Below are 17,626 nucleotides of genomic sequence, written 5' to 3' on the forward strand. Positions count from 1 at the left end.
AGGGTCTGATGTACAAAGCCATTTTGCATTTTTTTCAGAATCGCAGAGTTTATGCCAACAATTCATTAAAGCATTTCCAGACTGTAAAATGGTTTTACTGACTCTTTCTGAATTGCCGATAGCAATGGGCATCAAAGGGGCTTCCCTCGCAATTGTGAAACACGATGTATCAATGGCTTGGTTTGTAACACCAGTTGGTGTTGCAAACCATTGATAAGTTACTGAATTATCAAAAAAAGCATTTACAATGCAATGGTCTCGCCTTTTGCATAAATTGGAGCTATTGGTATTGTAAACGACAAACTTTTTTATTTATGGGTTGGTTTTTAAAACAGATAAATAAATGGCATAGTCATTTACAATGCCAATAGCTTTAGCAAAGGCGAGACCTATTGCATCTATACACACACACACACACACACACACACACACACACACACACACACACACCCACACACGCACACGCGCGCACACACACACACACACACACACACACGCACACACACCGAGCCCCACACACACAATCCTTTGGTGAATATGTAGTGTTGGTAGGGGTCCACAGGGGGCACAGCGGTGGGGAAACGAGTGGGACAGAGGGCAAAAGGGGCACAAAAGGGGAAAAAACGAGTGGCGCAGAAGGGCACAGAAAAACGAAAGGAACAGACGGCAGAAAGGCACAAAAAACGAGGAAAAACGAGTGGCACAGAGGGCAGAAGGGCACAAAAAAACGAGTGGAACAGAGGGCACAAACAACGAGAGGACCAGAGGGCAGAAAGTCACAAAAAAAAAAGAGGGAAACGAGTGGAACAGAGGACAGAAAGGCACAAAAAAAAGAGTGGAAAACGAGTGGCACAGAGGGCAGAAAGGCACAAAAAAGAGTGGCACAGAGGGCAGAAGGGCACAAAAGACGAGAGAAGCAGAGGGCAGAAAGGCACAAAAAAACGAGTGGAACAGAGGGCAGAAGGGCACAAAAACGAGTGGAACAGAGGGCAGAAGGGCACAAAAACGAGAGGAGCAGAGGGCAGAAAGGAACAAAAAAAGAGGGAAAACGAGTGTAACAGAGGGCAGAAAGGCACAAAAAACGAGGAAAAACGAGTGGCACAGAGGGCAGAAGGGCACAAAAAAACGAGTAGAACAGAGGGCACAAACAACGAGAGGGGCAGAAAGGCACAAAAAAAGAGGGAAACGAGTGGAACAGAGGACAGAAAGTCACAAAAAAAGAGTGGAAAACGAGAGGCACAGAGGGCAGAAAGGCACAAAAACGAGTGGCACAGAGGGCAGAAGGGCACAAAAGACGAGAAGAGCAGAGGGCAGAAAGGCACAAAAAAACGAGTGGAACAGAGGGCAGAAGGGCACAAAAACGAGAGTGGGACAGAGGGCAGAAGGGCACAAAAACGAGAGTTGCAGAGGGCAGAAAGGAACAAAAAAGAGGGAAACGAGTGGAACAGAGGGCAGAAGGGCACAAAAACGAGAGTGGAACAGAGGGCAGACGGGCACAAAAACGAGAGGAGCAGAGGGCAGAAAGGAACAAAAAAAGATGGAAAACGAGTGGCACAGAGGGCAGAAAGGCAGCGCCACAAACAAAACATTTCAAGTAAATTAAAAAAATCGTAAATCACACTGTGAACATATGAATAACAAATAGAGCGACGGGCGGGAGGTGGTCGGTGAAATGAAGGCATGCGTTCTGGCAAGATGGATTGGGGAAACTCCATACTTGGGTTTCAAACGTACAAGCACAACAATGTCAATAAATAAAATAAAACTCTGAAAGGAGCCTACCTTTTAAACCAGCGGTGACGGTGGGGAGGGGTGTCGGGCGGGGGCAGCAAGACAGAGACTTGCAGGGTGGGAGGAGAAAGGGAAAACTGAAAGCACGAGTGCACAACAATGTCAACAAGCCCGGCGGAGCGTGGGCGCGAGCGCTTGGGGCGGGGGAGCGGACCCTTTGAAGTGCTTCAAAGGAGCCAAAGCTATAGAGAAGGGAGGGGGGAGTGGAAGCAGCTGTGCACGTGCATGTGATCGTGCACTCAAGGTTTAGGCCAGCCAAAACAGTGGGTAGCACTTTGAAAATCCCACATATAAAATGTCTCTTGCGAGACCTAAAAACCAATGGAATTTGCAATCTTCCAATGGTTGGCATATTGCGCTGCCAATCTCTTACCAGAAGCATTTATCCTTTTACTCTCTTTATCTGGTGGGGGCATGTCACCAGATGTTTGAGAGTTTGCCCGTTTACGTGCTGTGGCCACCACTAGTGAGTCAGGTGTAAGCTGGCCCTTAACGACTGGGTAAGGGTTATATTTCTTATCGAGCCTGGGAGTAATAGCCCTGGTTCGAACTGGGTCAAGGAAAATGTACTGAGTGTGCCTGAGCATACCCTTGACCATCGGAAGGTATAGCGTGGAATGGTAAGTGGACTAGATAGTCTTGAATAAGAAGTAATCCTCTAGCAGCTCATTGTAAAGGGGCACTTTGTAGAAAGGGGCTTCCCAACGTATAAGGTTATGATAAATAGTGGAGTTATCAGGAGGGGAAGGTCTTGATGAAAACAAATCTGGATCAGTGTTATTGTGTGGATCTGCATCATATGACTCCCACTCATCTTGAGGTGGTATTGAAAATTGATCACCATCCCCCGATCCACTGGGAAGGAATTAAGTGAACTCTCAGGTGATTCAGTTGTGGCGATGCTGTGGTGAGGGAGTTAGCACAGAAGGCAGTGGCGGGGGACCGATGTGCAGTGGGCTGGTTGCTTTAGCATTTCTCTACTTTTTCTTTGGAGGAACAGGATCATTAATTGCCCCTCCTAAGATTGCTGTCTTTTAGCAAGCTGTACCCCTGAATGCGGAAGCCTGGTAAGGATACATCCTATATCTGGATGAATTATCAGATGTTTTAACGAGAGTCCAGATCTTGATGAAATCTCTTGAGTACTCGTTGCACAGTGTCTGGAGAGTGCCTCGAAGATGTATGTTTTTTCAGCTCTGATGCCAGTTTAGGCATGGGTGTTGATGAAGGCTTTGGTTCAGAGGCTGATTTTTTCATCGAAGTGTAGTGCTGTTTCAGCTTCAAATAGTTTGGTGCCAATAGGCCGGCGGAGACCGCAGTGGAGTGTTTTGTCGGCGATGGTCGTCTTGAGTCTGATGTTGAGGGCTGTGGATTGGCAACCTGCTATCGAGGCTGTTTTTTTAAACACTGAACCATGGCTGGATACTTTGGAAGCAGCCAGTCAGTGCCAACCATGGCCCGAAGGAAGTGGTGGCCCAATGACAGTCTTTGGCTTATGAGAAGGTGAGGCTTTGCTGGTGCTGGCTGTGGTTGGGGGCGAGGTGACACAGTACTCACAGGTTGTTGCCCTGGAGTGATGTCCTGTAACTCTGCGTCAGACCCAGGGCTGTCGTCTGGAGAGATGTTGCCTTCATCTTCAGCCGATGGATGTGCCTCTTCCTCGAATTCTGGATTTTATGAACCAAGAGGTCCAATGTATCATGGACATCCAGTTGAAAAATGTTTAGTCTTCTAGCCCTTCTATCTCTCAGTATCTTTTTAGATCGAAAGGACCTGCAGGCCTCACAAGTTGCCTTCTGGTGTTTTGGAGATAAGCACAAGTTACACACCTGGTGTAGGTCGGTGCGTGGAAACTTGGTATGACAAGAAGGGCAAAATTGAAAAGGCGTCCATTCCATCAGCAATTGGACATCTGTTGTAATGAACTTTGTAGAGAAGTTCTGCCCCAAAGGGCAAAGGCATATGGTGAGGCGGCCAACTCTAGTTTTACAGACACATTTGACATTGATGGTATATGGAGAGAAGCAGTGATCGAACCGCATTAGAAAACAAAACCGATGGTACAAGAGAAGAGCCCGACGGCATGGAGCAGATGAGCACATGTTCAAACCAGATGGTGGAAAAAAAATCAATTAACAATGGAGTCGAGGACCATGCACATTGCAAGCAAGAGGAGGAGTCACTACACCTTGTGACTTGAAAGACTTCTTAAAAGAAAAACAACTTGCACACTTCTGAGCCCAACACTAGATGCCAAGCACCACACATGCTATCAAACACTTTGTCCCTTAGGTAGGTTGTAAAATATTGTCCGCCTCACCATATCGCCAGAGACTCTTTCTCGCTTAACAGGAGAGTTCAGCACCTCCTAAGGCTCCGGATGCAAATGCCACGATCTCTTGTTTGCTGTTTTTTCTCCTTTGCAACAGGACTACACCTAGCTCAATACAGCTTCCACCAGCCATTAATATGGTTTCATCATGTGTATCATAGGGAGTCAAAACATGCTAGGAAATACATCACAAAGGGGATGTGGTGGGTGGAATAACAAAAGACACTGGAGAGTATAGAAATGCAAGTTACTTTAAAAACTCAACAATATTCAAGATGAAAGCATCTCTGTGATACACAGTATGATTACGAGGTTGGCATGAATAAATGGCCCATATATTCATCCAGACTGAAGAATCCCAGAACTTCTTAAATTCTATAAAGGCAAAGTAGCACCCACAGTAGACAGTTCAATTTGAATGAATTCTAAATGCCAACATGAATGAGACACCAGCAGCCTCTAGTTTTCTAACGATCTCTGTAAACCCTAAGCTCAAATTGAGGGGATGGAGGAGGAACTTACATTATGTTCACTTTAATTAGATGTGGTAATATTTTTTCTTGTCTGTCAATCTTTTATCCTTAAAACCTACTCCCCGTTTGTCTTTATGAATCAGTGCCATAAGACAGAAGCAAGCCAAAATTACTCACAAAGCATATCTTCACTTTGCAAGTATATGTAATATTTGTTCAATATACTCAGTGTAGACAAAACAATAAATACATTTTAAACAGTGGACAAATGAAAAGATACACTAGAAATGGTGACACCATAGGGTTTGTGGAATTAGCAGCAAACAGGGAAGCAGGCAGACTTAAAGATGCTCAGAATAGCTGTTAAATAAATCTTAGGTACCTGTAAAACAAATCAGTGGCAATGAAAGCAGAGCCCTTCATTGATACCAAATAGCCTACTTGCCAATCTTGGCATTTTTTTACCTAGAATTGCAGTACTTTGTCGTAACTACTAACCTCAGGAATCATTTATACCAGATGAATCTGAACTATAAAAGTGTTCCCTCAATCTGATTAGTGGAAAAACATCTAACAACAAATGTAATAGAGGTCAATTTGATGCTTAAATCATGATTAATAGGGCATGACAATTGTAACAAATCAAGAGAAACAGAAAATGTCCATATGATATATTTCATGTTTTCATAATGAGTAGTAGAAACATTTGAATTCACACTTCATCTCCACAAACGTGCATACGTATGTATACAAACCACTTAATGACCCTGCTCCTCCCCAAACTTAAAAAACTAACAGAATACTTACTCCAGCTGTACCCAAATTCATCCTCCTTCTCTGGATCTTCAGGCACCTTGCTGCCTACAGATTGCTCACTGTCGCAGCTCATTGTTGAATTAGCTGAAGAAGGGGTTGTAGGAAAGTTGCAAAACGAGTTTTTTTCCGTCTCTGAGTCAGACTGACTGGATGCCTAGGAAGAGAAAGAGCATTCAAATGTAAGACTTCCTTGACAAATCGATTTGGAACTTGAGCTGCATTCATGCTCACACACATGCACTTACACATGCACACACTTCCACAGCTGCAACAAAATAAAACAATGCCTAGTACAAAATCTATAGGATGTAACACAATGTACACAATGTGTAAAGCTGACAGTACAGTATGAAATGCATTTTAACTGTGAAATGTATTACTAAGCAAATCAAACAATATTTTACATAACTGATGTGGTGTACCAGTTATGAAAAAGCCCAGTTTATAATAAAAGTTGAACTGAGCATATTTACTATGTCATGTTCAGTTAGAATACTACATTTCACGATATTACACACTTGCGCATTACTTATTTTACTATATGAGCAAGCTTGTTGGCGATGAGCATGTTATAGAAATAGCAATTTTTGAGACTGCAAATCCATATTTGCATACCAAGTACTTTAGGTTTTCAATAATAAATCCTTTACATTTTGCTACGAATCATGGAGGCCCCATTAGAGACACATACATTTTGTTCTTAGCTTGTGTAATATATTGTAAGAAAGCAGGGTTCAAGCCCAGTGCCGTCCGCCCCTACACATACTTTTTTATTAGAAGTGCAGAAAGGACTGAGACTGTGTATAGGTTGACTCAGTTATCAGAATGTTTCTTTGAGAAACAGCAAATTCCTTCTTTAAATCCCATACAAAAATCTGAAACCCAGGTCTATGGCAGTCCTCTCTACAATGTAAAACATTACATTGCATAAGTGACAGGATGCATTCTACAGTTAGCAAAAAACATTCCAGTGTGCAGGAAATCTTTCTTTAAGGATCATCATTGACAAAGGCTACCCTGGCAACAGATTTGGAATCAAGTGTTCAACAAGATGCGATTTAGGGGCAGAGAATTGAGAAAACCTTTCTTTTGAAAACACCATTGTAGGTGACTCCTCCTATGCCACTATAAGCAAGAGTTTTGCTTCGTGAATCCTCTTCTATTTAACAATGCCTGACATAAAAGAAAGACATAAGGCAAAATCAAATATAAATATGAATCTGTTTCAGAATCATTTGTATCACCCACTAATATAATTAATGTCCTGCGTAAATTGACACTCTTACTTAGTTAAAACCATTGTCCTAAAGGATTTGTTATGACTTAAAACTGGAGCACCATATTTATGATACTGTCCATGATCTCACAGGAATATGCGTCGATTACTATTATAAGGCAATTTTATCTAATTAAGTTTACCTTTGGCTGAACAGCATTGTACAACGGACCCTGTATCACATAATACTGCATTTCTAGGTCTGACACATCATCCAAAAAGCATATCTTATTAAGCATATTAAAGTCCCTTTGATGTACAGACAGGGGAAACTAGGGCCGCTATTAGAATTGCGACATCACTTCTCTTTCCAGATTGCACATAATATACGGACTCAGCAGGCTATGCAGAAACAATCCCACTAGATAACAAAACAAAAGAAGGAATTGAATTGACCAGAGGTTAGTCCCTGGTCTCTCAACATCTTGAATGGTCATCTTTGTGATACCGTCAAATCATTCCTCAGCTTAGTTCTATAATTTAACTAAATTTTCGATTATCCAGGATCTGAGAAATATTTGCTTGCCCTGTTCTGGTTACTGAGTACAACAGGATGGAGAAATAAATATAGACTTGCAGGATTATTCAATATGAAGTTTGCAGCCCTAGAATGTTTGACAACATGGCTGTTTGCTTTGCTGCCCATCAACTTGCTGAGTAAATAAATGGTTGTATTTGCTGCTTTAACAGGGAGCCTAGGTCAGGCTTTTTTTCTAGCTTTCCTTGCCCAAGGATTCTTGGGCCAAAGACTAGGATGACAAAAAGGCTTACTTCAAATATGACCAGACAAATGTCTCTTTAAAGACTGCTAACTCTCACTGACATGATGTTTTAAATTATGATATTTTTTCAAAATAATTGCACTTTATTTTCGGACTTGAGATGGAAGGAGCTGAATAATGCTTATTAGCCTACTCTCACACAGTGTAAATTTATACACTTCAAAACATCCGTTGCAGGACGGAAAAATTGAGATTTGAACAGAACTCTAGGAACAACTTAACATACAATGACCAATGTCCACACCATTGATAGGCGTTCTACACCTAATAAACCTTCAGTTGATGCTGGTTTGGTACTTTACCTGGTGAAGCAGCCATAACAGGTGGTTGAGGGTTTAACATCCTTTTAAGACTGATATTCACAGGGAAAATCCACATGGGCATAGGTGTGGGCAGAGAGAGTAGTATTTTTTATTTGTTTACAAGTGGCACTAGGGAGAACCTAACATTTCCTCCCCAAAAATCCTCTTTTGCCTTCATAGCAACAGAGTGTTTTCTTTTTTTTCACATGTATTATTGTCCTGTGAAACACTACAGCTTGCAGGAAACAATGCAAATTATAGTGAAAAGATCATACCCTTTAACGTCCACATTCCTCCACACTATGGAGCCCATTAGGATGGCGGGCGGTTCGTCCCCGCAGGGCCAGTGGTAGCCACTGCCCGTCTGGCGGGTGCGATCCGCCCGCCATCCTTCCAAGAATAGCCCCCCTCATCAGGATGGCTGGGGGGTCCGCAGCGGACGGGAATACCGTCCGCCGCTTTTCCACCGGTCGACTCGTTGACCATGTGGAAAAGGGCTTGAATATGGTGGCGGTGTCTGCATAAAACGATGCAGGTGGAGAGCATCCTTTCCATGGTGGCAACATGCGTTTTTCGCTTTTGGAGGCCCGTAGCGGGCCCCCAGGATGTTGGGGGTGCACATGGGGGGTACCTATGGTACCCCCTGCATTTGCATGCACAAGGTGGCAGGCACCGCGCAGTGCCTGTCACGTTCTGCATGCAACTGCACTACATGCCTTTTTAACAGTGCGGCGCGTGCTGCTTACAGCACCGCCCGTTGCAATGTAAAAAATGTGGGATGCGCCTGCCAGCGTGGCGGGCGCATCCTAATTTGAATGGCAGGACCGCCACACCTATGGCGGGCGGTCCCTTTTGCCGTTGCGGTGGCGGGCGAACTTTGTCCGCCCGCCATCGTAATAGAACCCTATGTGTTTAAGAGGATCTGTGTGCATCTACCCTCTTTATTCTATGATCAACAAGTAATCCAAAAATTCTAACCAAGCAAAGAGAATCGTTTAGTTTTCACTTCATGGCATTCAGCAGTGGCAGAAGAACAACACCCTGCTTAATTGCAGGAATCTGTTATTTCCTAAGAAACCTTTTCAAAAAAATGATTTAGACGATTGTTGACATGTGTATATTAGATCAATGTTGCAATCTGCCTTGGTTTGCATTCTGTTTTGCAAAGCTGCATATTTTAGAAATGTATTAGGAAATATAACATGCTTTAAATATTGAAAGGTTTTTTTAAAATTCTTTTTATTGGTATTAAGCAAATCAGGATCAATGTACATACATTGCTTCAGAAACATCTATAAATATACAGTCACCCTGCAACGGGACCACTAGGTAGAATTGTTATAACATAGAGCGGCAAATTGCAGGCAACTTACAGGAGCTGATCTCCTATATGAAACCCAGCCCTCATTTCAGGAGCAACGTTTCAAACATACCCAGCAGGGCGGTCTTCGTCTCATTTCGCCCAGCCCATAGACACTTCTGTGCTACCCCAGGGGTAATCCATCTGTGATTGCTATCCTCTTGTCATATTACTACTTTTTATTTTTTCTTATTTTTTAGCAAACAAAATGTTAAAACTTACTGTTGCTATTAACAGCATCTGGTGGTAAAGGCATCCACCTACTCATTGTGCTTATGTGTTTAATGTGATCAATTAATGACAAAGAGTATTGTCTTATGTGTTTTCTCTTCTTTATTTGTGATGTGGATATTTTAATTATGGTGAAGTTGTTTAATAATGTTTTAAGAAACATGTTTTTATCATTTTCATCTTTCTTATGTATTACAATTTATATACACGAATTACTAAACTATATATGATGTGTCTTGATCTTTTGTGAAAAAATATATTTTTAATAAATATTTGATACAGTTAACAAGCCTGTGGCACTATATTTGACTATGGGGGGCATGCGTATGAGATGTGAGTGAGTTTGAGACTGTATGTTATTTGAAGTCTTGTTGAATGTGACCCATGGTGAGGTTGGACACCGAAGGGAATACTTTTTCACTTTGTAGTCTAAACAATTTTACTGGATTTGTGTGATTAATGTTCTAAAAGTTATTCATATGTATTCTGTAAAATTCAAAATCTTTCGCAAATTATTAATCAATATATAAATTTCTGCCCCAACAATAGCACAGCGCTAACATCTTTGAAACGTACCATAATTTTGTGGCACAGTTGCATTATGTACCACCAGAGATAGTACATCGCTACATACATGTCTGCTATTACAAATGCAACTTTCTCTTAGGAAACCATCAAGGATGATAAATTCACATTCAATCATGCAATGAAACAACAAAAAATATGAAGCACCACTTCACATCACAGGATGGGAGAGCAAGGTGTTGGATGATTGGCAGCAGATATATAGCACACTGAAAATGAAAAGTGGTCGTGGAAAACGAACCTTAAATGGTATGGGAGAAAAAGGGTTATGTGGGGAACAACGGATGCCAAGTCTACCAGTTTTCAATGCATCCTACAGCAACAGAAACAGGTGTTATCTAAAATATCTCATAACAAATGTCATTAATACTTTGTACCATTCTTTTAAATATTAATTGAATAAACTTAAAATATGAAGTAATACATAACAAATATTACTATGTGGCATCTGAAATTGCACTTGGAAGGCAAGGCTTAAATAAACATAACACTCAAATGCAAAAACAAAAATTTGAATTTGTTATTTTTATAAAGATGATTAAACGATCAATAAAGGTGATATATTCAGAATGTCAGAGGCAGATAACTGCTGCTGGGTCTTTCAACACGCGCTCCCTTTAGCCAGTTTTAAGGCATCCTTTGTAATAACCAATGTGCAGTGGATGTTTTTAAATACGTTCATTTAAAGACCATATTCGCTCATTTAAATGGAGAAGAGTCAAATGCAAATTAAGGATTCATCCATGCCTGTTCACATGCTTTAATTACAGAAACAGACTGGATCTTTGGGAAGGGGTTAAATGTCTACCATCAAAAAGGTGTCATATATATGTGTGCATTGGCACTATGTACTTTCATTTAGTGGAGCTGCACGTACTCAATCGCAAATCTAGGGAAGGTCTGAAGACCAAAGACAGAGCACAGGGCAATGCCACCGCTGCATGACTGAGTGCTACACCTTAACATGTGCATGAGCACACAATGTCTCTATCCTCCTACACAAATCACCAAGCATATTTTGAGGGGGTGCATGGCCTCATATGCCAATTCCACTGTACACCTCTCCCAGTGCAAATAGGCAAATAGAAAAGTGTATAAGCAAGCAACCATCAATGTAATCATTGTGTTCCCTACCTGAAACATTCCTGATTTCTACTAATTCACACTTCTGTGTTGTGAAATGGGTCTACATATAATGTAATCAGTGTGTCTTTCAAATCAGGAGACAATTATGACTGGGGATATGTCACAATACTCATCCAATCTTGTTATAAAGACAAGTGAAAAGCAATCAAATGTTATCAAATGGTCTGTTTAATACTTGTTGCATATGAAAAGGCAAAGCTGTAAGCAATAGGAGCATGTAGTGTGCTTGCCATGAATTATCTATGCTAAAAAGAAATGTAGTATTACAAAATGTATGTAAGATTAAGTTAAAGTAACAATATGGAGTAACATGCATCAAAAATGTGCATGATAAGTAATGTTACACAATTTCTAAAGTGCATTATAAGCTACCAACACTTAAACAATGCATACCAATAACAGTCATGTGAAATTCTAACCACAATTCTTTATTTCCTTACATTCTCTTTCATACAGCACTGCATGCCCCACTTTTTTGTATAAACATTATTCACACTCTTCACAACGCATACTTCTATCCAAAAAGCGTTCAAGAAAATGAAAATACTAACTAAAGTAAAAAGAAATGCCATAGAAGTAAATTCAAAATGCTATTCAGTGAAAATATGCAATAGCAAGCAGTGCGAGCATAGCATTAGCAATTGACTAAAACGTACACAGGCCATAACCAATCACAAAACAATCAATCATCATCCAACCTGGTTAGTGTTCAACGGACGAGAATCATCCAGTGGATTAGTGCTGCTGAAGGCAGGTTTAGCGAAAGAGCTGGATTGCAGAAAAGGCAAGGTTTTTCTCTAAAAGAAAAGCATACAGTAAGCATGGCCGAGCACATGACAACCACATAGAAACATACACTTATGACAGGATTAAATATTAAAGAGCAGATGTTTCTTCCACGATTTTCGTGCTTCAAAAGTTTCGTTTAAATATGACATGTGCATTCATAAGTGATTGGTAAGATGAAAATCACCTGTCCACAAAATCAATGCTTAACAAAAGCAAAAGTATGTAATATTTTCCACTGTTTTGAAATGGCAAAGAAGAAATGGCTGCTTCTATCTGAATCACCTGGACCTTTTCTCTTCTTCAAAATATATCTTACCACTAAAATTATCCATGAGATTAAGTAGAATTTGCATTGTGTTCCAAACGACCCCAATACAGATTTCCAATAGAAACCAATAATTTTGCATGAAAGTACCTACTCTTGAAGGCAAACATGATATATAAATCCAAAAAGATCAAGCCCAGTAATCAAAGCTGCCAAGTAAACAAAATGCACTTGCAATACTTCAATAGAGGTGATACATATTTAAGTCTTGAAATACTTTAAGCAATATTGTACTACTGCACAATTATATCAATGAGGGCTTCGATGCTCTGGTGGGTATTTGGAAAATAAACAGGAACCATATACATCTTTGTTTGACATGAATTAGAATAAAAATATATAGGTCAGTTGACCTTCTCAAGATGAAACATATTGTTGACTTTACCTCAAAATATGCCTTTTCTTGTTTTATTACACTTTGATGTGAATCCTTTTAATTTGAACTGGGTTTAGATGGAATTCTGATTGAGAGCTGTGGCAATGCCTAAAAGAGGAACCGTGAGTCTGAGGAAATCTACAGGATCTTTCTCTGTTGATAGTTGCAGATCAGGACCATTAAAAAGTGCCAATCCTTTTAAAAGGGGTATTTGAGAGTAAAACATGTTTAGATAAGCACAACTCAATGTAGAGTGAAGGTGATTTTCTATATTCTTAGACATTCTATTATTTAGAATTGGTGTTCTTTTATATACATTGTAGCAATTCATGTGGTATCTGAATATTCCTACATAAGAATATTGCAGTGGAGGCATGGTCTTTAACAATGCTAGACGAAGAGGGACACTGTGGAGTGAAAAAGTATAAAACAAGATAAACCCACTGAGCACAAAGCACAAATTGTGCCACACCTTTTGTAATGCATAGAAAGTTATTATATCTGGCCAGACACAATATTATAAAAATGTTTGTCTCTCTAATATCATCAGCTTATGTCACTGAAGAAAGTGAACATAAATTGAACGTATTAGTTCTGCACTTCATTCCTTCATTTCAACCAATGAAAACACACAGTCCTTAACAGATCAAAAATATTTACTCAAATGCCAGTTATTCCATTATTGCTGGTCTCAAATAAGGATTGACCTCAATATCTTTTGTGCAATTTTGATCTGGCCTGGCTGGAATTTAGTGCCTTAAGTTAAGTTTGTTCCTATAAATAAAAATAAGCTATCATTACTATATAATGAGTTTTCATGCACTTTATCACATTGCATCGACAGTGAAAACTGAATTACAAAAAAGGGACCTCGACAATTACTTCAGTATTGATGCAACCAAACAGCCACTAAACTGTGAAAAGGTGTTAAACTGTGTGCTGCTGGGTGTGAACAAAACTCAGAGTTGAAGTTGTCGAAAAATAAAAATAGCTGTTCAAAATTAGGATTCATATAACAGAAGCTGGCAGACTGATGCCATTTTATTGAGATGATGATTCTGAGATAGCCTGTGAGGTAATGTTTTTTTTTTTTCTGCTGGCCCAAATCAAGACTGAAAACTATGTAATATTCTTACACTGGCCCTTTTGAGTAACGTTGAGTAGAAAATTTCCCAAGAATTTTAAAATAGCTCTTGAAGTTGTAATTGTAGTGTTAAGCTTCTGAAAAACTAGGTATAAGGGCATTTATGCCTACTTTTGAAACTAAACATTATTCAATGGAGCGTAAAACATGATGTGTGGTACTATGGGAGGCTTAAGTAAAGAAAAAATAGTAAATCTGTCAACTGTTAACGCCCAACAATATTATATGCTAGCTATTTATCACAAAGTAAATCCATATATATTCATTTTAAGACTAGAAAATTGCTTCTCTGCTCCTTGACAGGGAAGGTAATCCAATGAGGTCTTTCATTTGCAATCTATATAAGGCAGGTATTCATGATTTATTAAATGCATTACATCTTTGCTAGTCATTGACTGTGGAGAGAAGACATTATATAGTACCAACTACAGTAAAATTAAACATTACAACACAAGAAGATATATAATATTGCCTAACGCACCCTCCAAATGAGAGATTCGGTTTTCAGCTGTTTAACATTTTTAAGAGCTTTTTGCACATATTCTAATGTTATCTGCATTTGTGTGAGAGTATTTGTCCCTAGTGTCCTTTTATTGTATCATAATTTATGATGCATTATGAACTGCTATATTGCTTGAGGCATTTTTCAAAATGATACGATATGTTTAATGATTTTACATTTTGTATACCTATCTGTGAAACAGAAATTTGAATTGATGACCCAAGTTGTAGGTCTACATCAATTTCAGATTAGATTGAATGAGTAGAAGGCATTGACAGTATCTCTTGCGCAGACTGAGTTTTCTCTGAATCCATTTATATATACCACTCACATTGGATACATGCTTGTAGGAAGCTGGACTTCTTTGAAGATGTCCCCCCACCTTTTGCCCCCATTTGAACTATTAAATGCTAATTTATCGAGTACGACAGTGCACTGAAGCCTGCTCCGTGCGCCAGTGCCAGTGTAATTTCTCCTTAAACTAACATGTTCAATTGAAACCCAATAGGCAAGGACTTCATCACCATTGTAAGTCTCTAGTGATAGTACCCCTTCCTTGTACCTAGGGCATTGGTACTTAAAGAGAGTTCCTAAAAGCTGCAGCATGTCTCGTGCCACCCTAAGAGACCTACAGAAAAATTACATGCAGACTGACACTGCGGGCTGAAAGGGCGCAAGCACTTCTGAAAACACAACCTTGCACCTTCGCTGTGTAAAATACCTATACACTGCATGTACCATATGTAGGTCACGCCTATAGCAGACCTTAAGAGCCATAAGACAAGGTGCATTATCTTACATATGAGGACATATCTGCATGAGCAGATTTGCCCCTGAGATGTCTAGTTCTATTACTAGATATTGCAAGTGAACAGGGAAGCCATCTTAAGTATATATGTACTGGTCATTACGAGTTACCCAGCTACATGATGGCTTCACTAAAAGTAACAATGTTTGGAATCAAATATCTGGTCTTGGTAAATCCATACTGAAGCCATTATCGGATTTGTCCTGACATGCACTCAGAGGGAACCTTAGAGGTGCCCCCTGAAACCTACTAGTCTTTTATTGTGCTGGCTGACTGGCATTGTCCAGCCTGCCACCACAGACGAGGTTCTAACCTCCTGAAGGTGAGAGCTTGCGCTCTTTGAGGTCAGAAACAATCCCTGCTCCGGAAGAAGGTGTTGGCACCTCCTCCAGGAGGATGGCTAGTAAATCTACATACCAAGGCCAGAGTCTTTTAAGCTTCGCCCCCTTTGATATGCAACGCTGGCTTCATCTAGACATGGAAGAAGCCACCCCCTGCCCGAGGCCCATTTTGCCCTAGGAAAGGCAGGAAATTAGCTATGAACGTAGGTGTGCTGCACCACCAGGCTAGTCACACCCCTAAGATGTGCTGCCTTATGTGCTCCACAAAAGAAGGGTTCCACCATCTTGTTTTTGGTGGAATAGGAACTCTGGGAGAGGGTTATGCCCACTCCCCACAGAAAGTGTCATATAGGGGGTGTAGTGACCCCAAGCGTAAGTAGGCCATTGGCTACTACCCTACACTCCACTTAACACCCCTAAATTGAGCATCTAGGTGGCCCCCTGACACCAGGAAGGGAGATTTGACTACTGGAAACGGAGGAAGGACGAAGAAGGACCGACAAAGCGAAAACAGAGCACCAGCACCAAAGATTAGTGCCAAACCCTTCCAGGCTGCTTGTACTTTGCAAATCGACAAAGCCGACTTCACAAAGAGCTTGACACCCTCCTCAAAACCCTTGGAGGACCTTCCAGCCCCCTTGAAGTGGAGGAGCCACTTCCCTGCAGTCTGCAGGCACCGAACGCATCTGCCTGATACACCTAATGCCGACCCTTGTGCCCACCAGGGGAGCATCACCCCAGAAAGAGGTCTTCATGTTCTAGGAGGTCAGATATGTCTCCCTTCCGAGTCTGGATACACCAGGACCTCCAAGAGCTGCCTAACACCAATACCCTGGGTCTCGGAACAGTTGCAGCAGCCAAGGCTTGTTTGTGGTCCAATCCGGACTCCAACACCGCCAAGACGACCATTAAGTGTCCAGACCGGGAACCAACCCTCCTACGACTGACCTACGGACGGGGGACATCAGCATCATTGAGGCCAGCAGCGAGAGTGGTTCTACTGTTCTGTTCTGTCCCCATCACCAGGTTGACCCAAAGAAGTGAGAGCTCCTAATGCAAGCGACCAGCCAGAAAAAAACCTCTGCAACGGAGCCCCACAGCCCAAGTCCGAGCTGACCAATAGTGCCCCCTTGCTCCAGAGGCCCTCAAGAGCCAAGCCCCCCTTTGGGTTCTGCCGGACTGATCCCCAAGTCCCCACTTGCAGCACTTTTCTCCTTACAGGTTTTTCCATAGAATTCTGCGGCAGTGTTCGAGGCTACCCCCCGACTCGCACGTCTGCACCCAGGCACACCAGGACAGGTAAAACAAAATTGCTGGTGGTTGATTGATTGATTGATGTACTTCTAGAGCGCAGCTATCACCCTACGGGCATCTTGGCGCTTGCATTGGGAACCCGTCCTGGTTTTTCCCTGTAAGATAACCCGTACTGGGCATCCCCAAGGTGAAAGCCAGGCATCCCGCCGCGGGGGGCCGTTGTGGAGATTAAGCAGGCTTGTTGCCCAGAGCTGCATAGTGTGAACTCGTGCTTAGAGTGGGCACCGAAGCAAGAATTATCGAGTCCGTGGACGATTGGGCTCTGGACCCTGCCGCGTCGGGAATCGAACCCAGGTCCCCGGTCTGATCTCTGCTTCAGGGTATGCCTCCTCTAACCAGTGAGCTACACTTCTCCACTAAGGACTCTGGCCTCTACTTACCTTAAGACCAGAAAAACAGTCCAGTAAGTCATTTGCAACTGACCCTATGCAATGTATATTTGTCCCATTGAATAACATTACCACGTTTGTGGCTCATGCCTCAAATCTGACAGCTATGATTTTCTACTGTTTTGCCTGTAAAAATCTAAAACGTTTCAAGTAACTACCTGATACCGAAGTTCTTGGTGTCTAAAAATAATATAAAAATCTGTGTATTTTTCTAAATTGATCTCAAATTGCTTCTTCGGTGTCTCATTTGTTGACTCTGTGTGTACAATAAATGCTTAACACTACCCTCAGATAAGCCTCAACTGTTCACCCACACTACCACGAAAGAGACCAATTGGGATTATTAATTTGAGCCCTGTAAGCCAATAAGGGTCATATGGACTTTCTAAAAAGTGTACCTCATTTTGGTGCACTACATAGAAAGCCAGCTTCCTACAATGCTAAGATTGGTTGCAAGTGCCTCAATTGGAGTGACTGTGACATAATGGGGAACAGTCAATTAATAGATGTTTTATTAAGTACTCTTTAGTTGTCTTTCTCTAAT

General features: G+C 41.3%; 1 protein-coding gene across 1 annotated transcript in view; it reads right to left on the reverse strand.

Moving 5' to 3' along the window:
- Positions 1-17,626, reverse strand: part of MPDZ (multiple PDZ domain crumbs cell polarity complex component) — a 798,673-nt gene that overhangs the window by 331,593 nt on the left and 449,454 nt on the right. Inside the window, exons 29-31 of the mRNA XM_085633687.1 lie at positions 11,793-11,891; positions 10,190-10,261; positions 5,404-5,566 (exon numbers count right to left, since the gene is read on the reverse strand). Coding sequence (XP_085489813.1) covers positions 5,404-5,566; positions 10,190-10,261; positions 11,793-11,891 — 334 coding nt within the window. The remainder of the gene's footprint in view (positions 1-5,403; positions 5,567-10,189; positions 10,262-11,792; positions 11,892-17,626) is intronic.

Source organism: Triturus cristatus, chromosome 2_1, assembly GCF_964204655.1.
Source record: "Triturus cristatus chromosome 2_1, aTriCri1.1, whole genome shotgun sequence".
Lineage (NCBI taxonomy): Eukaryota > Metazoa > Chordata > Amphibia > Caudata > Salamandridae > Triturus > Triturus cristatus.